The sequence below is a fragment of the Protobothrops mucrosquamatus genome, unplaced genomic scaffold (assembly GCF_001527695.2).
Source record: "Protobothrops mucrosquamatus isolate PMUCROS unplaced genomic scaffold, P.Mucros_1.0 scaffold1069, whole genome shotgun sequence".
NCBI classification, from domain to species: Eukaryota; Metazoa; Chordata; class Lepidosauria; order Squamata; family Viperidae; genus Protobothrops; species Protobothrops mucrosquamatus.
Window position 1 is genome coordinate 348611 of NW_015387297.1, and position 24345 is coordinate 372955.

Here is a 24345-nt window from a genome sequence, read left to right on the forward strand (position 1 = left end):
CTTTTCTGGCTAGTTTTAGCACTGTTATTTTCGAGCTAACACATTTAAAATCCCAGTATCTCCTTCTTTGCTTACAGAAAATAAACTATGACAATAATCTTAAGTGATTTGTGAAAATGCGAAATGTGCAGTTCAAATGTTACATGATCTGACCATGATAATTCAAAGTAGGGCAGGTCTAGAAAGGCTATTGGAATCCTGTCACATGTCTAGCTATGTTAATTAAAATGTTTTTGATGCATGCCCTATATCGGAGTCCCCAGTGCTTGCTTGCATGCTTGCTTTGCTGTGCTTCCACTCTGCTTATGCCCATCAGTGCAACTTTCCTGCCCTCTTTTGAATCCATCCATCCATCCATCCATTCGTGTTGTGTTGTGTTATGTTGTATCCTCCTTCACCTCTATGATTATTTTATTTCTTTCTAAGGCAAGGGTTCCCAACCAGGGGTGCTCGCGCCCCCTGGGGGTACGAGATGATATTCCAGGGGGTGCGAAAACTCGGGTTTTCAAAATGATAGTGTATATACATAATTCATTGCCATTATTTTGAACTTTTGTAAGCAGTGCGAGAGTGTATCAGAAGCGTTCTAGGGGTGCGGGGTTAGAAAAAGTTGGGAGCCGCTGTTCTAAGGTCTTGAAATATACTGCAGTGAATGATCTTTTCTTCAGCATGTTTTTCTCCTTTGCTGTGGATTTCTTTTTGACAGATAGAGGCTGATCTGTTTGCATGATCAAACTTTGAGCAGCATGCAGACTTCTTGGAGTGAGACTGTGAGTGTGTAGTGTGCTTTAAGAAAGGATTTGTAGTGTTCAGATCTTTATAGTGTTTATCTCGATGCAAAGGGGGGTGAATAATAAAAGAACGACACAGAGCACACCAATTAGATTTGTTCAGTTACGTTTCCACAAACATTAACAATTTCTGGATTTTCTGAATTATACTTTAATATCTGCAGTGAGGGTCTATTTTCTTCCCCGTGATCTGTACAGTTTTTTGCTTTCACTGTGAGTATGCAAGCTGATAAACAGGCAAAACAGGCAAAATTTCTGTTGCCTCCCAGAGGGCTTCAAGTCAAAGTAATTCAATTGAAATTGGCTCATATGGGTTGTATTTGCTAGATAAGCTTAGGAATAAACTCAGATTTATTCAACATAGTTTTCTGGATTTATATTGTACATTGAATAATCTAATTTCATGAGTTGGATTCACATTATATGCTGTGCTAAAATATTGTTAGATTGTGACTCATTGTGCTATGGGAAACTAGCAGTAATGTTCTGAAAATTAGACATGAAAGAAAACACACACTTTATCACATGCATTTTAAACTTGTAGAAACATTTAATTCTCTTTCATATGGAGAGACTAAATTCCAAATGGCTATCTATAGACTATTCTTTTCCATTTCAAAGTCCGGTCCTGGTTCTGTGAACCATTTTTTCATGTTAAAAAGAAGTAGTGAAGGTCAGTTACATTTCTACCATAATTTCATTTTTAGTGTAGTTACCACTTAATTGGCCAATGATTTTACCTCCATGTTTAGACATTCATGAACAACAAATAATTTGCTTAAGAAGCAAATTGTTGCTTTTTAACTATAGGCACCAGCAAAGTTCCCAATTCCTTATGTTATTGAAAATATGTGAAAGAGAATCAAGGAAGAGACGACTTTCCAAAGCATTGATCTTCTTGTGTGTGCATGGCAGTGGGCAAGGTGGGGAATATTGTCTCCACATTTTTTTTTAAGGTTTTCAACAGGAATTTTCAATTTATTTCAATAAACCCCACAAGAATTCAACCGATAGATTACAAAAAAAGAAAAGAAAACGAATCTCTCTAAAATTTTATGTGCTGTGGTTTCTAGTTCAGTAATATAGAGGCGATAGGTACTTATCTCTGTTTAGAGCTAAAAAAACAAAGAAATCCCAATGTCTGTACATTGGGGTCTTCCCTTTCCTGAACTTTTCCCAACTCTAACTGGAACTGTACATAGCATTCCAATATGCTCACATTATAAAGTCATATAGGACTAACACTTATTGGCCGTATTATTCTCATTGACTATGAAAAGGACTTCGATTGTTCAAATGAAGAAAGTGGAGATTTAAGTAATAAGCATAGGGCAAGAAAAAAAACGGTACCTAACCAAGAAGGTCGTAATGCGGCATGCCAAGAGCAAGATTTTAATATGTTTATCCTTTGGCATTTATCTTTTCATTTTTATTTTTCTGGTGTTAAAATAAAAGTTGTGTGTTGAACCTTAGTGACATTCTGTCCCATTCGCTTATTTCCTTTATACTGACCTTTTAGGTGTCAGGTTGTATCAATTCCTCTTTTTCATTGATAGAGATACATTTAGGTCTGTTAAGAGTTTTTCTTTTTCCAGTATTAAGAATTTTGTATATTATATGTACTTTTGAGTCAATAGGCCAGTTTCTGCAGTTTTCTTGGCAAGACTGCGTTCTTCCTAGGGCGGAGAAGGAATGACTGGCCTCCCAACGGGCTTTGTGCCTAAGTCAGGACTAAAACTCAGAGTCTCCTGGTTTCTAGGGCAACATCTTAATTTCTATATCAAATTGGCTGTAATATTGAGAGTAGATGCATTTATTTGTTTTCCAGATACAGGGAATTCTCTCTAAATCTTTTAGCCAGGGAAGATTTCTTTCTGGAGCTAATTGAAATTGAACGATAATTCCTCAGTTATTTTGGTGTCCTGATTTATTAGCTTTTTAAAACCTTTATGCAACAACTTCTTGCATAATAGTTCAGAGCCATCTATTTCACATTTACTTTTTTTAAAAAAAAATCTGGCTCATTAAATAGATGGCTTCTCTGAGCATTTGAAATTGTGCTCTTAAACTACGTCTCTTATTATGTTCATTCCAATTTTCTTTTCAGCTTTATTCGATGTATTTTGTGGGTAAGATCATATGTGATAATGAAAAATTACTCATTTATAATTTAGATTTCTGAAATTACCCCATTCAGCAATGACTGGACAGCATTAATCTGAATATGAAGATATCACAGCCTCAGAACTTATTTCTTAATCTCTAATATAGGGACAATACTTTTCAGAACAGTGTAAAGTTTAAGGATGTAATATATCTGGAAGTATTTTAGTAATACATGTTGTTGTCCTTTCTACTAGAGGCCCAGAGTGCTTACAAAAACTTTGGTAACTTTCAGTGTGTTGATCGAATGCTTTTATCAAACAGAGATTTTTTTAAAAAGAGCAAATAAATGGCTTTGATTAATGCTATTGGTCAACCTTGTTCTTTTTAATACTTATATTCTTGTTTGAAAGCCATTTATTTGCCTTCGCTTCTGTGGTTGAGATCTGTCCGAGGAGCAGTTTGGAGCCACGGCCAGGAGGGATTTTATAGTTGTGGTATGTGCTAATTATACCTGTTCGTGGACCAAGAGACTCTACTCACACAGACTTATGTCCTGATCACCTTCTGAATGAATACTGCAGTGCGCTTTTCATGGTCCTGCCCTTGAAGCTGCAGCAGGTGTAAGATGCAATGGTCTGGGCAGTTATTTTTTATTTTTATTTATTGATTACATTTGTTTGTCATCCATCTTTTCACAAGGCAAGTCATGTGAGCTCATTATGTCAGCTTCTTGATTGATGCTTATTTCATCTCTACTCAATGCATTAGTTACCAGTGTGCTTCTGAGTTCAATTCAGGTGGTTGTAGTTACTTATAAAGCCCTGAATGTGATGGGTTTGGGTAATTTGAGGGTTTTTCTTTCCCTGATTGTGTCTATCCATCCCATCAGATCCAGCAGGATATTATTAAAGAATATCATTTGGTGGAATTCAGAAGAGACCTTTTTCTGTCATGGTACCCACTCTTCAGGACATCATTTCCTGGGGATTAGATTAGTCCAAACCTGGTTTCTTTTCATACAGCTTTGAAGACCAGATTATGCCACTGCACATGGAATCAGAATTTGTGACAAGAGTCTGTCAGATGGTTATGTTAGTGGTTCAGATGGGTTTTAACCTTGGCTGCCGGTTACATATTTATTGGTTGTATTTTTTTCCAGCTCCCAGAATATTGAGATGGACTGCTTTATAGTTATAAATAAATTGTGTATGTGTGTAAAAACAAATAATTAAACCCTTGCCACATTTATTGTTATTGTTAAGCTGACCAACTCAACCAGTGAGACTTGGTATAGCATACATTATGGAACAGAAGATTTCCCTACCACCACCACTACAAAATCCCAACCGCATATTGTAAAATGTCTACAATATATAAATATAAAATGGTGATCAAACTCTTTACAACCAAAAGGGGACCCCACTCAATTGGCTCTTGTTGCCTTGTATAATATCGATCATTTTTTCCATTATGTGTATCATTCTGGTTCTCAAGGAGAGAATAAACAAATGTCATCAACCCAAGCTTGCAAATCTGGAGTGGCACTGGTTCTCCATTGTCTTTGCTTTGTTCTGTTCAGTAAGTCCATAGTTCTTCATATATTGATAAATTGTAATTTTTGTTATATAATTCAAATCACATTCACGGTTTTAAGCCATCTTCTTCTTCTTAAAACCATGTTAACTAATTTAGGAATAGGAAACAAAATGAGCCAATACCAGATACATTAGTGTTCCTTCCATTATTTTCAATGAAATTGGCAGCCTATCTTTTTAAAAGATTCTTTGAGGTTGCCAGGAAATATTAAAAATATTTTGTTGAATTAATCTCAAATTCATAGAATTTCCTCCTGTCCAAGGTTTTCATTGTTGTGAGCATTTCTGTTGAGGATTGGCAGTGGAGGTGGGGTGGGGGGGTGTTTGGTTTTTATTCCCCCCGTGTGCTGGGTGGTTGCAGCAGGTTTTGGTCACTTCACATGATCCTGGGACACTGTGACCGTCATAAATATGAATCAGTTGCCAAGCATCTGAATGTAAATCACAAGACCCTGGAGATGCTGCAACATTCCAGCTGATTGGTGCTTCTTTTGGGCTCAGCAGAAGGGCCAGGATCAGTGCTGCTTTCCAACTGATCGGCGCTTCTGGGCTCAGCAGAAGCACCAGGATCAGCGCCGAGCTCCAGCTGGAGCCTGGTGCTGATCCAGGCGCTTCCGCTGAGCCCTGACAGCCCTGCAGCTCCAGCCGTGCGGTGCTGCCACCGGTTCAGCTCATTCCCCTTCCCTGCTACCACTTTTCTAGGATGGTCGCGTACCACCTGCCAGGTGCCAATGTACCACAGGTGGTACCCGTACCACTGGTTGAAAAGCCCTGGACTAGAAGATTTCTAAGGTCCCTTCCAACTCTATTATTCTATGTTCTTGTTGGAAACATGTCAGATCTAGCCAACTGCTAACATTTGTTGCTTTTGCAGCAGTATTATTATTATTATTATTATTATTATTATTATTATTATTATTATTACTACTACTACTACTACTACTACTACTACTACTATTATTATTTTGATGTTCCCTGATTAGTAAGGTTTTATATGCTAACTAGGGGGAACTTTCTTTTAATTTCTGTCTATTTTAAGGTACGGCACTATGCTTGGCCTATTGATTCTAGCATAGAGGTCCCCAACCTTTTGGGCACCAGGGACCGGTTACGTGGAGAGAGGTTTTTCCGCAGACCGGAGGGGGTGTGGTTTTGTGTGCTGCCTGCATCCCGCAGATGGGGCTTTGCTTTTTTGTGCAGCCCAGTTGCTGGCATGCCGCGGCCCGATACTGGTCCACGGACCGGGACCGTTTTAGCACATAGCAGTTTAACTTTGCCCAGTGTACTAACTGTTAGTGAAGATACAAAGAACATTTTATATTCTAGCAAATTTCTTGTCAGTTATTAAAATAGATTTAAATATGAATCTGACGTTCCATTTAAGACCAGCTTAAAGTATTAGACTTCCCACATATTTATGCAGCCAGAATATCTAAATAAGTTATTAGCTTAACGCTGTGGTGTGAATGTAATTTAATTTAATATAATCTGTTCTATCATAGGAGATTCCAAATTGATTGTAGTACTTGCTAGATAACTTGCTAAATAACTCTTTTGAAAAGATAAGTTAGTTTTTAATTTTCTGTTGCCTTCCTTTAACGATTATCCACAATGTAAGAGTTCTTGTAGGAGTTCTTGCTTTTGTGTAATCCTTGAAAGTATTAGTCCTTCAGTTTAAAAGCTGACTGTAATTGGAAGCGACAAGGCATGACGGTGCTTAGGTGTTTGTTGTTACTTAAAGCAGAGACTTAAGCAGAAGTTTTCAGAATTAAATTTTGAACAATCATCCGTTTGCTTCAAAGGAAAAAGAAAATCTGGAAACCGATAATATAACAGGAATGCATTAATTGTTTTTACACTTCTTTGCGGTTAATATTTGGTCTGCCTGATTGGAGCAGCAGCATAGAAGAAAACCTTAGTTCTTGACCAGGATAGAGCCAATTTTTCACAATGATGTAGTCGAAAGCTCCGGCTTGCACACATGGGTTTTACTGTGCAGAAGTAGCAGTAGTAGTTGATATTCAGAAACAGCAATGTTAACCTGATAAGTGAGATGTCAAGATAATAATAACCTTCTAGGAATTCACACCCATTGCATCTTACAGGGCAAAATGATTCAGCCTAGGAATTCCTAGTGTGCTATACTAATCCTTTGTCTAACTCTCCTCTTCTTTCTCAGCGTTGCAGCTTCCCTTAGCCAATGATGGCAGCAGCCGTTCCTCCTCGTTGGAAAACTCACCCCAACATCACACACACCCATCCCGCCCTCGAAATATCCTGGGCCTTCCTCCTCCGCCACCATTCCTCATGCACAGGAGCATGGAGAGGTAAGCACAGTTAGAGCAAAGGAGCCAAGCGGTAGCAGAAGGCTCACTTAATTTTCCCCACGTTTTCAAGAACTTTTGTCGTGCAGTTTTCTGTGCTTATATTCAAATTAGGGGAGGGCAGTTTCGTAAGAGGGGGGGAAGCTGTTTATAGTATAGCTTTTATATTGCTTTAATATCTAATTAAATGGAAAGGTACATAGTGAGTATGACAGTACACAGAGTTTAATCTGTACAAGAAGAACTTGCAATCATGTGCTATTATGATGTTAATAATAATAATAAAGTTGGAAGGGACCTTGGAGGTCATCTAGTCCAACCCCCTGCTCAGGCAGGAAACCCCTATACCATTTTAGACAAAGGGCTGTCCAGTCTCTTCTTAAAAACTTCCAGTGTTGGAGCATTCACCACTTCTGGAGGCAGGTTGTTCCACTGGTTAATTGTTCTAACTGTCAGGAAGTTTCTCCTTAGTTCTAGATTGCTTCTCTCCTTGATTAGTTTCCATCCGTTGCTTCTTGTCCTGCCTTCCGGTGCTTTGGAGAATAGCTTGACTCCCTCTTCTTTGTGGCAGCCCCTGAGATATTGGAACACTGCTATCATGTTCCCCCCTCGTCCTTCTCTTCATGTTCAGTGATAACATGTTGGGATGGGGGCTGACCATGATTCCATTGCTTCTGAGTCACTCTTGAGTCCTGGTAACTATTGCATATGGACAAATCCATGTTCTTTTGGTAATATTTTTTGGGGAAACATTTTGCCGTTGCCCTCTTCCTAGGGTTGAAAATAATTTGTCTTACATTTTGCTGCAGTTATTGCTGATTCCCTGTGTCTCACTTACTCACCACTCATAAATGAGTTTAGAACCAAACAAACTATTGCAAACCATCATTTCTTGCCACGGTCACAATGCCATCGTAGTAGGCAATGTGTACTGTACGTTTGGATGAATGTAAAAAAAACCCAAACCTTTCAAATTCATCTTAAAGATATTTTCAGTAAATGTATTATTTTCCTATGTATTGGGATGCAGTTTATTGTATTTGGTGTAATATTTGTATTAGGCCCTAGGAAGTTTAAAAGCATCTGTCCGTGAAAGGGTGTGCCAATTTGGCTTATTAACTGGGACTGCTGCTTATTTTGCATTCACCAGTTAAGTAAACATTCATGACAATCTGCATTCTTCTTTACAGCTGGGAATGATTTAGAGGGCTTGCTGTAGAACTGGCTGATTTGTCAGGAGGTTTGAAAGCAAATCTACTTATTTTTCTTTGTAGAAAATTCCTTCTTTACATAATGATTTAGATACTATTGCTGAGCACGGGAGCTTCATAATAGGGCTGTGCATACTCTTCTTCATCGTATTTGTTCCTGCAGAGAGAGTATGTTCATATAGTTCCATGTCAAGGATAAAAGCTGCCATAAGTTCTTACAGCTTTTCTTTCTTTCCCTTCCTAGCATAGAAATTGATCAAAAATTGCAGGAGATCATGAAGCAAACTGGTTATTTGACCATTGGAGGCCAGGTAGGTTGACTTCATCTAGCCTGCTATACACAAAGTATTCCAGCTCAGTTTCTGATTAAAGCTGATCACATTTGAGGTCGGAAAATTGTGATAAGGAACTTCCTAGTCTGATTTAATATGGCATAACCTGCCTTCTAGGATTTGTGGGCTGTCCATCTTATTCTTTTTTGTTGCATTTCATGCAGTATATTTTTTCAAGTTAATATTTAGCTTTCAGACAGGCATTTTAAAGTTCTGCTGTGAATTTTCATTTTAGATTGGCAAGTTAATGTGGCTTTATAAAGGATATTTTACAGGAAGAGATAAGAGATATGGTAGATTAAAATATTTTGCAACCTGGTGACATAACAGTCGACTACACTAAAAGTTACCATAAAACAGTCTTCCCCTTTTTGATATTCACTATATTAATATGTGTTTATACCTAAGTTATATGTCCTCATTTCCCACAGAGATATCAAGCTGAAATCCATGACTTAGAAAACCTTGGTGAGATTGGTAGTGGGACGTGTGGACAGGTGTGGAAAATGCGCTTCAAGAAGACGGGACACATCATAGCTGTGAAGGTGAGGTAGATATACTTGAGCTTTGAAACTCAAAACTCTTGAAACCCAACATTCTTAAAAGAATAAGAAGTCAGGGTTGAAATGGCAGGAATTTTACTTACTTTGAATAAAGCTTGTATGATTTATTAATTTTTGTGCCAGGAGATACAGGTTGAAGAGATCTACAATGCCTTTTGTAGATAGAAAATAGGGGTGATCATTGGAGGAATAACAGAAGTGATCACCATGAGAGAAGACCTGTACTACAAAATGTTTTATCTAGGCTCAGATACCCCTCATCCTTTTTTTCTCTCTCTTTAGCAAATGCGTCGTTCTGGTAACAAAGAGGAGAACAAAAGGATCCTAATGGATTTGGATGTGGTGCTGAAGAGTCACGACTGTCCCTATATCGTTCAGTGCTTTGGGACTTTCATCACAAATGTAAGTGAAAGCCGGTGTTTCCTTCTACTCTATTTTTAAAATGTACAATGGTGAACTTGGTCACTTTATCCTTTCATTTCTCCCCTTTTGTCCATAGACTGATGTTTTTATAGCCATGGAGCTAATGGGCACCTGCGCAGAGAAGCTGAAGAAACGCATCCAAGGTCCCATCCCTGAGAGAATCTTGGGAAAGATGACTGTGGCGGTGAGTGTTGATAACCTCTGGTAAGGTGGCCCCAAATAAAAATGTATGTTGCTTGCAAACATAAGTGCAATGGGCACGCACACACACACACCTGAAGACTGTATGCACAACTTAGAGGAAGTGCCAATTAATGAATGGCAATATGGAAGTTGACAACTTAAAAAGTCAACCTAACATTAAGAAAAAAAGCTGGTTTACCACAATTAAGTCTGCTCTAGTTTTTAGGCTACAGTTGACAATTTGAGTAAGTATTATTTAATCAGAATAAAACTGAATAAAATTCAGTGTAAGGAAGATTGTGCATCTCTCCTACCAAGGAGAAATACTAAAGGTATAGCTTCACATATGCATCCCTCCTCTTTTTAATAATGACTTTGACATTTGTTTTGTGATGTATATGGATAAAAGATGCTATAATAAGTTTTAAGCATATTACCATATGTAACTAAAACTCTATATTCTATACAATCACATAATCTTCCGAGTGAGTGACTAACCTTTGCTTTCCAAGCAGCAAATGTCTTCATAGAAATTCAGTTTTGCTAATCCTAAACAGATTCAAAAATTACTTTTCTTAACAGTGAGTCATTTCTTCAGCACTGATTTCTGGTGTTTTTTTTTCTCTCCCCAGATTGTGAAAGCCCTCTATTATTTGAAAGAGAAGCATGGTGTCATTCATAGAGATGTGAAGCCTTCCAATATTTTGTTGGATGACAGGGGGCAAATCAAGTTGTGTGACTTTGGGATCAGTGGGAGGCTGGTAGATTCAAAAGCCAAAACCCGGAGTGCTGGTTGTGCAGCATATATGGCGGTAAGGATTAGAGAATTGTTTAGGGAATATCTTCAGGGATCTTGCTGTGATTTTAAAATCCATTACAATGTGCCCAATTTGTTTACCGTATCGATTCCTTAATAGGCTTTCTTTTCAACAGTATTCTGGGCCAGGCTTGTTTAGGTTATATCAGTGCATCTCTGCCTGAGAATGTCCCCTTGGAATCAGAATCACACCTCTGGTATGTGATTCACAGCACCTCTACACAGAGTTGCCATTAGAATATGGCCTAACGTTTTGAAAATGTACTGTACTATTATGCAATTGTAGTTCCATTGCTTATTTTGTTTCTATAATTGGGGGTTATTTCCTTAAGTGCAGGTAAGAAATTAGCAATCAATTGCTCTTTTAATGGCCTTTTTTTTTTGTTCTTAGCCTGAAAGAATAGATCCTCCTGATCCCTCAAAACCTGATTATGATATCCGTGCAGACGTGTGGAGCCTGGGCATTTCTCTGGTAAGTTAAACTCTTTGACTGTTTTTTGATATGCAAATGGACAATCCATAGCTTGCAGGCCGCCTGCAGTCCGCAAAGGTCTTCTTTGTAGCCCATGTAGATGCCAAAGCTCTTTAATTAAGCCTTGCTAGATTCTCAGCATGCTTAAATAATTTTTCACATGCACAGTAATTATTACTTAGTAGAAGGTAGCAGTTTTTTGAGTGCCTTATTGTCTCTTTCTAAAGTGAAGAATACAAAAACAAAATTAAAAGTATCTTAAAAGAAAGCTAAACTTAAGGCTAACATCGCACAACACTTTTGTGACTTAGGATGGTTGTGGCAGTATTATGAGATTCAGTGATATTGTGGGATTTCAGCCAGTTTGATGGAGGAGGTGCCTTGGTCATCACGTGAAGAGGCCTGAAAGCAGTCTGCTTGACATATAAGAGATCCCAGCGAAACAGCAAACGATGTTTTTCTTAATGCCGTATGACACAGTGAACTAAAACTAATCCTATTAAATGATACTGGAAGAGAGGGTGGATGTTTTTTGCTAACTTGTTTTTTTAACTTTTAATACTCAGCACTTCTCCTCCCTTCACATTCCAATGCAGGTTGAGTTAGCTACAGGGCAGTTTCCCTACAAGAACTGCAAAACAGATTTTGAGGTCCTCACCAAGGTTTTGCAGGAAGATCCTCCTCTTCTCCCAAATAACATGGGGTTTTCTGTGGATTTCCAGTCCTTTGTAAAAGACTGGTGAGTAAATTGTCTCAAAAACAACTTAAGAGTGAGTAGTCAATAATCTCTGGAGGCGATGGTCAGAATTAATTCTATGTAGAAAATGGGCCCACTCCAGCCCTATCAGGACCCAGGAAGTTTGCATGCTCTGTCACAGTACTACCCTGTGGAATAATAGCCCCACAGAGATCCAAAATGATTTCCATCCTGATGATGTTCTGAAAGTCCTTGAGGGCCTGGCTGTACTCCCAGGCCTTGGGGTTGAGGGCAGTGATGGCAAACCTTTTAGAGACCGAGTGCCCAAAAACCGCCCCCACCTCCCTGCCCACCCCCGCTCTGTGCCCCGCCCACTCACATGGCCACCCACCACCTCCATGGCCCACCGCAGATCGCCATGGCAGCCCACCAGCGCCATGGCAGCCACACCCTCTGCCCATGCCCTGCAGCATCATCTGCGTGTGACGGCGCGAGGGCAGAGTCTTGTCCCCACTGCCTGGCTGCCATGCCCTTGGCTGTGCTGCTCTGCGCGGACTGCGCTCGGGGGCAACTCTCCTCTAGGGGGGCTGCTGGTGAGGAGGAGAGGGACGCAGGGGGAGGCGGGGCTGGGGCAACGGTGCACGTGCCCACAGAGAGGGCTCTGAGTGCCACCTCTGGCACGCATGCCATAGGTTTGCCACCACTGGTTTAGGGTGATGGTTGAGCCCCTATAGATTGCTTTTTGTTGTTACGCCTGGTTTTCTCTTCCGGACATCAATGTCAATTTTTATTGTTTCTCGCTTTTAAAGTGTACTTCACTGAGAATTGTTCGGAATCGGGCAAACTTAATTATACATAAATAACTCAATAGATCATTGACACTTCTTTATTTGGTCTGTCTGGTAATGTGCTTTTCTGAAAAGGTGAACTCAAGCTTCTTTGTCATTTTTCCATGAAATTAAATCTCATCTCAGCCTTCCAGCTCACTTTGCACAAATTGTGGGCCATTCCACCAGTTTCTGTCAACCTGTTCATGGCTCCTGCTTTTTTTCCCTCCTGTGTCTTGGCTAATTGCAGAGTAAGGAGGGACTCCTTCATTGAGCTGAAAATGACAACCAGATTGCCACGGGAGGTAGATGTGGAAATTGGGCCTGTGCTGTGCCAGGATAAGGATGAATTTCATCCTATTAACTAGCAATTTTAGAAGGGAATAACTTAAATAAATATGAAATATTGGTGCTAAAGAACTATTGTTAAGCAAAATTCAGTTGAAAAATGTGGTTTGAATGTGTGTTTTTATTCCTGCAGCCTTACTAAAGATCACAGGAAGAGACCAAAGTACAACAAGCTACTTGTGAGTATATAACACTTCATGTGAATATGAATGGTTATATAGTAGCTATAGGAGGGGTTTCTGCCAACTTTAATTTTAAAAACAATTTGCATCTGGTGCAGAGGTTTTGTGTGTGTGTATGTAATATACACAGACAAACACACACACACACAGAGACACACACATAGAGAGAGAGTTTCCTAAACAGAATTCTATTGAGCTGATTTTTTTCCCATGATTGTCGATTTATTTTTGCTCGTATTCAGCATCATTGTGTGTCTATTTGTACATTTTCAAATATAGTTATTTCAAACACAGTTGACCTTAGTTCATTACTAGGGCGAGCAGAACTGAATACTTTTCTAGATTTCAGGAAGATCCCTTCCCTTCCTCCTCCCTCCCCCCCCTCCACTTAGAGTTGCTCTCAGCCTTTTAGGAACAGAAGGGGAAAAAATGCATTCCGTCTCCTTGTTTACAGGAACACAACTTCATCAAGCGTTACGAGACACTGGAAGTGGATGTGGCATCCTGGTTCAAAGATGTCATGGCTAAGACAGAGTCACCCCGCACGAGCAGCATCCTCAGCCAGCATCACCTGCCATTCTTCACCAGGTAGCCACGTAGCGTGGCTGCTGTGTCAGAGAAGGGGTCCTTGGCTACCAGATCTTAAAAGAGAGAGCACCACAACAAGCACCAGCCTTCACTAGAACGACTCTCCAGTGGCATGAATTAACTTGCTTCACCTGCTCAGTCACCCTTGACCATTTTGTCTTCTTCAGTATTGCCAGGAAGGGATGGGTGGTAGGTCTGGTCTTCCTGGAATGTGGTTACGTTTCAGGGCCTTTGGCATTCCAGGCACCACATCAAGACAGCCCAGGTGTACACCGCTTCGGATGAGAAAGTACTTCCTCAACCCCGGGCTTGTATGCTTCTGGGATTGAGCATCTGCCATCGGGGTTGCCACCAGTGACAACGTGCTCCCTGCTTGTCTCTCTCTACTGTGACCAGAGGCTTGAGGATATGCAACAGTGACGCTTGCTCACGCACTGTGAACAGACACAAAACACACACAAAAAAAAGGAAAATAGAAAAGATATTTTTTTTACAAGTTATTTATTAAGTTTGGACTTCTGGTGCTGTGGGCTGCCTGCCGCCCCTGTTCACCAGTCTCTGTGTTATTACGTGTCTTTTTATTTGTTTGATTTTTTTTTTCTCCTTCGTGTTTTTGGATTTGTATTTGCTAAAGAAAAATGGGGGCTGGGATAGATGAGTTGGCTGCTGCTTTTGATGCTGAGCTTAGCAGTTGCAGTTGTCTTGGTTTTGTTTGTTCGTAGGGCTTGCGGGTAGGGTTCCTTCCCTGGAAAAGGAAATGTGTGCTAGATTCTTGCCCAAGAGTTACTCAGTTAAAGTGGAAAAAAAAATCCCCCTCTTTGGTTCTTTGTGATCTCAGGGTTCCTCTTTTGAGTGTGAACAAAGTTTTGTCATTGGTGTTTTATTACCAAAGTGCACGTTTGGTGCTAGGATAAATGCTTGTTCGTTTTCTTCCAGTATTTAAGAAAAGGAAAAGCAGAACTTAAAGATAATCCTGGCACCAATGAAGCCATTAAAAAGAGAGTCAGCCCAAATTATCTCTAACAGGAGAGATTCTTCAAACAAAACAAGGCTTGATAAGTCACAAATGTATGACCTCTAATCTGTTGGGGACTTCTTGGTTGAGAGTCTTAACTAGTAGCAATGGTATATTTCCAATTGAGGAGCAGTCACTTTGCTCTGTGAGATCACAGGCTTGGAACAGCAGCATCTGTGTGGATGCTCAGTCTGCAAGCATAGATGTGGTCCTAGACCAGGTTCAGTAAACTAAAGTACCATTCTCTCTTGTTTCAGAATCAAGCTTCTCTCTCTCTCTCTTTCTCTCTCTCTCTTTTGTGTGTAACGCTTTCCACAGGATAAAAGAAAGAAGAGACGGGATCCAGTCGTTTAAAATCCGAAGGCACCTTTTAAACTGGCCAACGCTAACAGGTTGATGGAGGCATGCCAGAGGAACCGTGGTGTCTCAGTCACTAATGTCGTTTTGTAATTAGCAGGCAGTCGGAGCCATCTGAAAGTCTGGAAATGAAAGGTGGCCAGAGAGAGTTTTGGAAGTGAATCGGGAAGTTATTTTCAGGCAGTTCCCAAATGGTATCTTTCCCAAGGTTCTGGGGCTAATGAGCAACTTGGCACCTCTAAATGTTGTCCTGAAGATGAGACTCGTTCTTGCTTTCTCCTACTAGCAAAAGCTTGGATATTACGGCGGAGGCCAGAAAAAGACCCCGCACAGCTTTATCCTCATCAGGAGGCTTTAGTTGTGTAGGGCTGAAAAGGAGGTGCATTTGTACTTATTGCGATTCCAGATACATCCAGCCTGGTATCATTCTGCATTCAATACATCTTGACCATTTTGCAAAAGAAGCCATTGCATTTAAAGCAGTGGTCCCCAACCTTGGCAACTTTAAGACCTGTGGACTTCAACTCCCAAAATTCCCCAGCCAGCATAGCTGGCTGGGGAATTCTGGGGGTTGAAGTCCACAAGTCTTAAAGTTGCCAAGGTTGGGGACCCCTGATTTAAAGGACTGAAGGAAGTCGGGGCAGAACCAGTGAAGGAAGAAGAAGCTTTAGTAAAGCCATGTGTTCAAACTGGGAATATGGAGGGCTTGGTTATTAGAGGCAGGTTGCAATGAAATCAGATGGGCCTTGCTGAGGTTTCCTGATAGAAGATCAATGTGCAAATCTTGCTATGAAAATAGATGAATAATACGCATATTATATGAATGCAGTGCTTTTGAAAACAAATCCTAACAAAAATGGCAAAGTGTCAAAAAGAATTTGGAGAGAAAAGAGAATTGTTTGTACAAGATGCAGATCACCTGCTCAGCCGACTGGATTGTGGTTACTTCATCATATAGCACACTAATATTCCACCAGCTTTAATTATGACTATTAAGGTGTCATTTTTCAGAAACTGAAAAAAGGCAATGTGTCTTTACACACTAACTTTACAAGGCATAGGATTTGTGTAAGGAAAAAAATATTTTTGGAATGTGTTCTATGAAAACGTAAGAGAAGATGGGAAGTGAAAGAAGGAAGGGAGAAGTGAAGAGCTAGTGAGAATAAGATGCGGTGAGCTGAAAGAAAATTTATGGCTTAAGAAACAAATTAGCAACAAGGAAGGTTTATTAGAAACTTTTATAGAAGTTCAGTAGGTGAAACCAGAAGAAGGGTATGTGAAAAGAAATGAAGAATAGCTCATTAGGAAGACTTAAAGATGCCTAGCTTTCAAGATGAATTCCTTTAACAAGTTTATTTAGATTCACTTCAGTGGGGAATTTTTTATTTTATTCACTAAGCTAACTTCTAAAAAAACCCTTTCAATTCAAAAACATTCTCTGAAAGATACTTTGGGCCAATTTGGAAATATATCCTATGTCCAAATTGGATCATAATAACTTTGGCAAAATATATCCTGCTAAATCACAGTCAAGAGATTCAGAAAGAAATATTGGCTTCTGATTAGTAAATAGTATTTTAAAAATCCCTCTTGATCAAACGTAATAGGGATAGAAATCTAAGATAAATGAAATTGACCTACCAAAATAAGTGAGGACATTTGGACCCAGTACTTATTCTCAATTTTATGAAATATGGCTTTGATTTTCAAGATCTGTTGGTTACAGTCAATTTTGGTTTTCCATGTTTAAGTAATATGCATGGGTATGTTCTGTATGACCATAAACCAAATTATTAGCATATCCATTTTCTTTGAGGCTCAGTTAATGTGGGAAAACATAAATAAGCTTCACTTGGAAGTCATGCAGGTCTCCAGATTCAAATTTATTAAGTCTATGGAGATACACAGATACAAACATGAATATTTATCAGGATATTAGGAAAGGTCACTTTAGTGTGTTTTTAATTGTTGTGAATTGCCAAGAATTACAGGATAGGGTGGCATATAAACTCAGTAAAGAAGGTTAGAGAAGAATAAAGCGGGCTTTCTAAAACCATTTTGAAAAGTAATGACAAAAGTTTGTAATTTTTATGGCAAAACAGAATCAGGCAAAGCCTTAATAATAATAATAATAATAATAATAATAATGATAAAGTTGGAAGGGACCTTGGAGATCATCTAGTCCAACCTCCTGTTCAGGCAGAAAACCCTATACCATTTCGGACAAATGGCTGTCCAGTCTCTTCTTAAAAACTTCCAGTGTTGGCGCATTCACCTCTTCTGGAGGCAGGTTGTTCCACTGGTTAATTGTTCTAACTGTCAGGAAGTTTCTCCTTAGTTCTAAGTTGCTTCTCTCTTTGGTTAGTTTCCACCCGTTGCTTCTTGGGCTAAAACGGGTCCCCAACCCCTGGTTTGTGGACCGGCACCGGGCCACGGCATGCCAGAAACTGGGCCGGACAAACAAGCAAAGCCCCATCTGTGGGATGCAGGCAGTACATGAAACCAGGCCCCCTCCAGTCCGCAGAAAAATCTCTCTCCATGGAACCGGTCCCTGGTGCCCAAAAGTTTGGGGACCTCTGCGCTAAAAGATGTAGTGTAAAAATCACGTTAGAGCTACGTTTTTGGTGACTGATTAATGGAAGCGCATCAGGACAATTGCAGTAGAATTCTCATGTCCTGTATTAAATCAAAACAGTCTTTATCTTAGTGACAAGCTCTGATTTTTCTGCTAGTGTTTTGTTCAGTATTTTTGCACATTTTGCTAAACTATTTAGAGGAATTGATCTTGAAAAATAAAGGGCAGATTGGAAAGCTACTGAAGCTTGGGCATATGACACTCTGGAGTAAGAATGTTGGAGAGGGTTCAGAGCATGAAGATAATATATAGGAATGAAAAGTGAGCTTCCAATTCCAGGTTGAAGAACAGCACTGCAAGTGGACAGTGGCACTGGCTACATAGAAGAAAAGAAGGATGTACAGAACTGTTTGGTGGAATAAGGGGATATACAGAAAGTTAAGCAGAAAGGCTCTGGATGGCTAACGGAAGTATTGTCATATAAGCAGTTGAATAGTCTTGTCCTAACAGCTTCATGTGCCCTCCTCATTCTGGCTTTGCTGCTTGTGTTTCGATCTTGCTAGATTATTTATACTTAAGCAAAGTAACCATAGTAGTTGGTAGAGCATGAGTGATATATAATAGGACAGCTGGCATTTTAACCCCTCCAGGGGATCTTTACCCTGAAGCTAACAGTGAATCTGCATTTGGACTGCAGAGAATCTTAAGTTTTTAAAGCTCCAAATCTCTTAACTGTTTTAAAATCAGTTCCCAACATGAATTGGTTAAAGCTGAACCAGTTTCCTGGATGTCTTACTCAAACAATCAATTCCCGGGCAGTGATGATGTTAAATAACTGGGCCGTCTTCTTTATCAAAAGCAAGGTCTCACTTATCATGAGTCTGAGCTTGTGACCTTGAGATAATTTTTGTAAAGAAGGCCTTTCTGTTTCTTTCAAATTCTTTTAAGAATTTGATAGTAATTATTTGCTGCTGCTTGGGACAAATGGGGGCCTATTGATTCCTATGAATAAGTGCCTTCTATTCCCTCCCTGCCAAAAATACTGTCAGTTGCATTTTGAAGGTAACAGTATTTAAGTTTACTGTTGATTGTTTCTTACATCACATTTTGTGATAGCTAGTAGAATAGAATTGCTAAGATCCATTTTTGCAAAATGCTTAAAACAATCAGTGGTTATAAGAGCATTGATTATGTTCAGCTTATCTTTTCTACTGGGAGCTAAAGTAGTCTCAATCTAGCTTTAAAATGTACATGACCATTCTGAAAGGCCTTTAGCTTTCCGTATATTTTTGGGCGACATCTGCTTTCATCTCCTTGACCAGAAGGGGACTGTAGAATTTGTAGTTCAGAGGGTCACAGATGCCAACAACCCCTACTGAGTGCCACAAGTCTTCCAAGGCGTAGAACAGCTGCTTCTGGAAAATCCTAATTAGCCAAAATTATTAGAAACATTATCTAGTGAGATTCTGTTTTATTATGTGAATGGAAGAGCAGTAGCAGGGAAAGAAAAGGGTACTATCAATCTCATGATTTTGTCATCCTTCCTTTCCACAGCAAACATTTTGCGGAGGCTTTAAGGAATTACACTGCCTTTCTGCTTAAGTAGTTCAGCGCAATCAAGATGGGACTGTAGTATTTGTAAGTGGATAATAGATGAACGATGGTGTTGCTGTTTTGTACAATTTTAGAACAGAATTCTTCTGTTATGAACTGCAACATCAATTAGGATTAAAGTTTCTACACAAGAAATAGTTTTCTTAATTTAAAACTACATCCTTTTTCAGATGTAAGAAAGAAGTATAGAGTATTATGGGAAAATGAATTGATTCAATTCTTAAAGACATATTATTATCAATATGCTGTAGTACGTTTTAAGTAAAAGAGTTTACTAGGAATCTTTATACAAGAAAGGTGCTGTTTTTAATCCCTCACAAGAAATTAGTATGGGTTTATTGTTCTGTTCCCTCGCGGATTTGAAACGTCAAAATATCACAGATAATCCTAAAAATACTGGCCTCTGATAAAGCATGTTTTTCCTCCTTTTGGTTTAAAGAGAAAGCAAGAATAGTCTCTTACAAGGAGTTTGCCTACCTTTCAGATATGGAAGAATTCTTTCTTCCATCTCAAAGCAGTTAAAATATAGATTCTTTGGTGGGAAGGACTCGGGGGCAGTAGTAGGTTTAGGAAGTGTTAAAGTTTTTTTTTTTCAATTGCTCAAAATATGGGATGATTTTAAACAAGAAGAAAAAAGAGAAAAATGCAGTTTTATTGCATTTTTAGAATTATTTTTTTAATGTATTGATTTAGAACAAATCTTTGTTAATGTTATTTTTAATCTGGGTGGCTCAATGTTTACAATCGCCTGCCTGACATCTGCTCTTAAAGTGTGTGGGGATATTGGGGCTGGGAGGGGCACCTGTGTGCAGCGTGTGATGCATGCAATTCAAATGGGGATTTTAAAACAAAACTGTAAAAAAAAAATCATGCCAAAGTTAAGGCAGAGATTAGCTGGATAGATGGTTATATTCTAGGCATTAGCAGTTCACTATATTCTCTATATATCATATATTATAAATTTGCATGTTAAAAGTAAATAGAAGTAATCTATCCTATACAGCAAGCAACTTTTAACTTGGATTCCTTGTAAATTTGGTCACCTGTCTTGATTCAGGATTTTCTGAACACCTTTTGTTTGATTTTGTTTGTTTTTTTTGGTAGCTACTAAATCTTTATTTTACCACCATTTCATTAACAGGGCATGATTTATCCAAAGTTTTATAGAGGGAGTTGAGAGCAGAACAACTTGAGTTTGCAGCCAGCACAGAAATTATGGTCAGTGGGCATTTCCCCAGAGAGTAGGTTTTTCTTCTTTGCTGGCCTGTTCTGCTGAAACCTACATGACAAAAGTATGGGAGGACTTTGCACCATTGAAGGCACCTGCCCAATGTTATACTGTTAGGAAGGTCAAAAGATTTCAGTATGGGTTTGTTTGTTAAACCTTTTGCTCTGTTGTTACTTCCAATAACTAAGGCTACATTTGTACACATTTATTTATTGCCCACAGGGAACTGTGTGTTGTTTTAATTTATTTTTTTAAGCTTCCCTTTTGTTTCACTTCGTACAGAAAAATGTATTTTTTGTTGATAGCATTCACTAAATAATTAACTGTCAAAGTGGAAATATGGGACATAGCAAATATACTGCAGTTTTTAGAATTTTGTTCTGATAAATCCCAGCACTGATCCTTTCCCAAGAGACTTGTAGTATTGGAACTGTAGTTGGACATGACAGGTTCTGGAATCGTGTAACTTTGAAACCCCCAGGATTGGTTCAGGGGACCCAAAAGAAAGTAGATCCTCAACAAAAGGATATGGAAGTAGAAAACTTTTTTTTTTAAAGATTGGCTGACAGGGATGAAATTATTTATAGGCAGTATTGGGCAGAAATGCAAGATTGGGAATTGGGATGCTCATAATTATGTAGAATTACCAAACTATATTGAATCAGGAGATGTTGTTTTGCACCCGTAATTTAAGCTAATGTTGAATATATTTGCCTATTTGCTTTTAGACTTCTAGAATATAATAAATACAGTGTATTGTTACCAACAAAGCTTTTAAGAAAAAAAATATATTCCTAATACCGATGATCTCCCAAAAACCTAGTTCACAAAAGTTGCAATCAAAAATAGAAATCTATATAGTTTGGTGGGAGAGATGAAGACACATGTGATAATTGTAAGCTAATGGGTAAGATGATAAGGAAAGTTGAAAGAATAATAATTAAAATATTATAGGGTAAGCATTCGTTTAAAATGTTATGGAAGTTAAACTGATATGGGGCAGAGATGCAGAGTATTTCCCCATGTCTTTATTTTAGGAATGATGGTTTCCACTATTGTTTCTGACAATACATACTTAATTATAGATTCTGTGTTATTATTCAGAGAAGTTTGGAGAAACTATTTCCTCTCAAAACTTTAAAATTACTTTGAAGAAGCACCTTTTCCACTGATTCTTCTTGAGAAGAGCTTTTTTAAAAAACATCATGGTATATATTTTTTCATTCAGGTTTTCTTTTTTTAATGGTTTGATTCCAGGTCCATATTTGTGTTGAATAAACCATTTTTAAAAAGTAAAGTAACAGTACTTATACAAAAGTCCTAGAGTTATTTATTTGGGCTGGGATGAAGGCTGAAAACCATTTCCAAAACTCAACAATAGTTTTCTTATATCACATGAATCTATGACTTACCCCCAACCACACCACTTGTCTTCAGTCTTCAGTCCCATTTAATGTTTCATGAAATTTTCCTGACCTTGCTGGAGAAATTTCTCATTAGTATCCTATATTTCTAGGGCATTATTACAAACATGAAAACTCAAGTGCCAACTGTACAATTTGATGTTTTTATAATAGGATAGGGTTTACAACAGTTTCCCTAGATGGTACCCATTGATTTTGAATTTTTGTTTCAATTGCAAATTGTCAAAATCTCATGAGCTAGGTAAATTATGCAAGATTTTTGCTTGCATAAGAATTCATGAGGTTTGGACCATTCAAAAAAAAAAACATTGCTATCTGTTGTAATATTGCACAAAAATCCCACATTGATGCTTGCCCTGAAAAGGTTGCTGGTTGCAGTAATCAGATGTAGAGTATTTCCACAGTGCAATAATCACGTAGTCTTGAACGTTACAATTCACCTGCAAAAATAGGAAGTCTGAGTTATGGTTTGCTCTTCTAAGACTTGGATAACACACATATGACCTTGGGCTCACTGAACAGCTTGTGGTTGGTTGAGCTTATGGGTTTTCCTAGAGGCTGAAAAATATCAAAACCAGTTTTCCATTTAAATAATAATTGTGTCTTGGATTTTAAAGATTGTTGAAGAGGAACATGTCAACAGTCTGGTATGAAACACCTTTTTGTGTCCCTCTAATATAAGTGAACCATTCTATAGGTTCAATAAAGCTATGTATGGCATGGCAGTTCTGATCACCTATTTCAACTTCTTTGTTAGCCATTTGTCAGGTTGGGCTCACTGTCCTGAATCCCATTGTCTTATCACTTGGCATGTGCAAAGTCTTAGAACAAGAATTTTCTTACACAGTAGTTATCATCCTTGTTCTATACCATAGTCCAAATAGTTTGCCAGAAGTATTGTCTGCGTCCAGGAAGTGAGGTCAGTCTGGTCCATTTGAGTGGAACTTTGGGATTTAAAAATGCATCAACAATAGTGTAAAGAACATTCTTCATTACTTTTGAAAAGCTTTTTTTACTGTTTGTACAAACCCTCATAGAAGCTTAAAAACAAAATAAAATGTTCTTTCCCTAAATGTCTGTGTTCATTTTACAAGGCTCATCTCTTGTTTCCAAAGGTGTCATTCCCAAAATAATATTTTTTGTGAGTCACTTGAATCTGAGGCTCACCACATGAGGTGGACTTTAACCCCCGACTCCAAATTCTCGGTCAGCCTAATAATTTGCCATAATGCCTGCGAAACATGAGATCTGTAGCAATAACCTCTAGAAGTTACTGGATTAAGATAGTGTACTGTAAGTAGTACAACATGTCCTTGGGATTGAAAAAGAAAATGACCGTGTTGGTTTACAGATTAATGGCATTTTCACTATTCATCAAGGACACTGGATGGAACAAAAGAGCCCCAAGTAATTAAAAACCTCATGGCTTAAATGTCTACTAAAATGTCATTGTGGCAACTAGTTTGCAAAATGTCAATAGTTAGGGGCCATCTGTTCCACAATGAAGCCTGTCATGGAGAAAACCTGACACAGTCTGCAACCCACATATCTCTTTGAAGCGGGGACACCTGCCTCCATGATGTAGCGTGAGCTTTTAATGCAAGAAACTGGCTTATGACCCTATTTTCTATATTACTTTTGAAGTATATCATACTACTTGTAATTCATGAAGAAATATTGACAGATATTGTCAACAGATATTTTCAGATGGAGCTGCTTGGAACTTGGCTGCTTCTGGTGTGCTTCATACTTAGCTTTTAGTTTTAATAGGAACAAGGGGCAGTATCCGTTCCTTCCCTTAAAACACAAGAGATGCAAGCAGCATTAGATCTTCCATGTGTTGGAGTGCAAAACTTTCAAGGTTCCTATATCGTGTATGTATTCCATAATGCATGTTTTCAGGCAACTTAAATGGTGTTCCTGCCTTCTGTATCCAACACGCCCACAACACTGACAAACATCAGGGAAGGTGGCTTTTGTCCTGGCAACAGAGGATCAGGTATCAAGAGTTTTTTTCCTTGGGTAGGCAGCTGCAAGGCAGCACTGCCCTTGAATGGGGATTACCTAAAAAGCTCTGCTCAATAATTGTTGGACAGCTTGTCCAATACGGTACAGTGTCTATCCTAATCTTAGCGTTCTGTTCTGCACCAAGATTTTCTATTTTGAGATTAAATTTGCAAGCTGCCCTTTAATGCCCATTACTGTTTAATTTGTAGCCAGTTTTAGGTATAGTATGGATGATGTTCCCTAACCCATATATCTTTAGTACCCACTACGGTCCTTGGTTTCTCAGCAGATGGTAGACCCTGGGTACTCTTGTCTGCATTCAGAAAGCAAGGATTAGACTAAATTAGTATTAGGATGGAAAACCACTGTGAAATACCATGGATGTCAGACACAGTGGGAAGTTACAGAAAGGCAGATTTTAATTTGATGTTCAAATCAATGGTTTGACACAAAAACCACTCACCCAGACAGGTAATAGGCTTCCCTTTATTGAAAGTGTACAAGCACAAATTAGCAATCTTTCTTGGCTCATATAATTTGAGTTCTACAGACAATGGCCTAAATGCCCCCTTCCAGCTCTGGAACCCCATGGAAAATATCTGAAAAAAGAAAATGGCAAAGAATTCTGGATTGTTGCTAAGATCAACAATCCTGTGAAAGCAGGAA

At 38.7% G+C, this 24345-nt stretch overlaps 1 protein-coding gene across 1 annotated transcript in view; it reads left to right on the plus strand.

Annotated features, from left to right (window-relative positions):
• MAP2K7 (mitogen-activated protein kinase kinase 7) overlaps window positions 1-13910 on the plus strand; it is a 34627-nt gene extending 20717 nt beyond the window's left edge. The window contains exons 3-12 of the mRNA XM_015820116.1: window positions 6672-6819; window positions 8272-8338; window positions 8791-8904; window positions 9205-9324; window positions 9422-9529; window positions 10161-10340; window positions 10737-10817; window positions 11414-11556; window positions 12823-12868; window positions 13326-13910. Of these exons, the coding sequence (XP_015675602.1) occupies window positions 6672-6819; window positions 8272-8338; window positions 8791-8904; window positions 9205-9324; window positions 9422-9529; window positions 10161-10340; window positions 10737-10817; window positions 11414-11556; window positions 12823-12868; window positions 13326-13463 (1145 nt within the window). The 3' untranslated portion in view covers window positions 13464-13910. The remainder of the gene's footprint in view (window positions 1-6671; window positions 6820-8271; window positions 8339-8790; window positions 8905-9204; window positions 9325-9421; window positions 9530-10160; window positions 10341-10736; window positions 10818-11413; window positions 11557-12822; window positions 12869-13325) is intronic.
• The last annotated feature ends 10435 nt before the right edge of the window (window positions 13911-24345 follow it).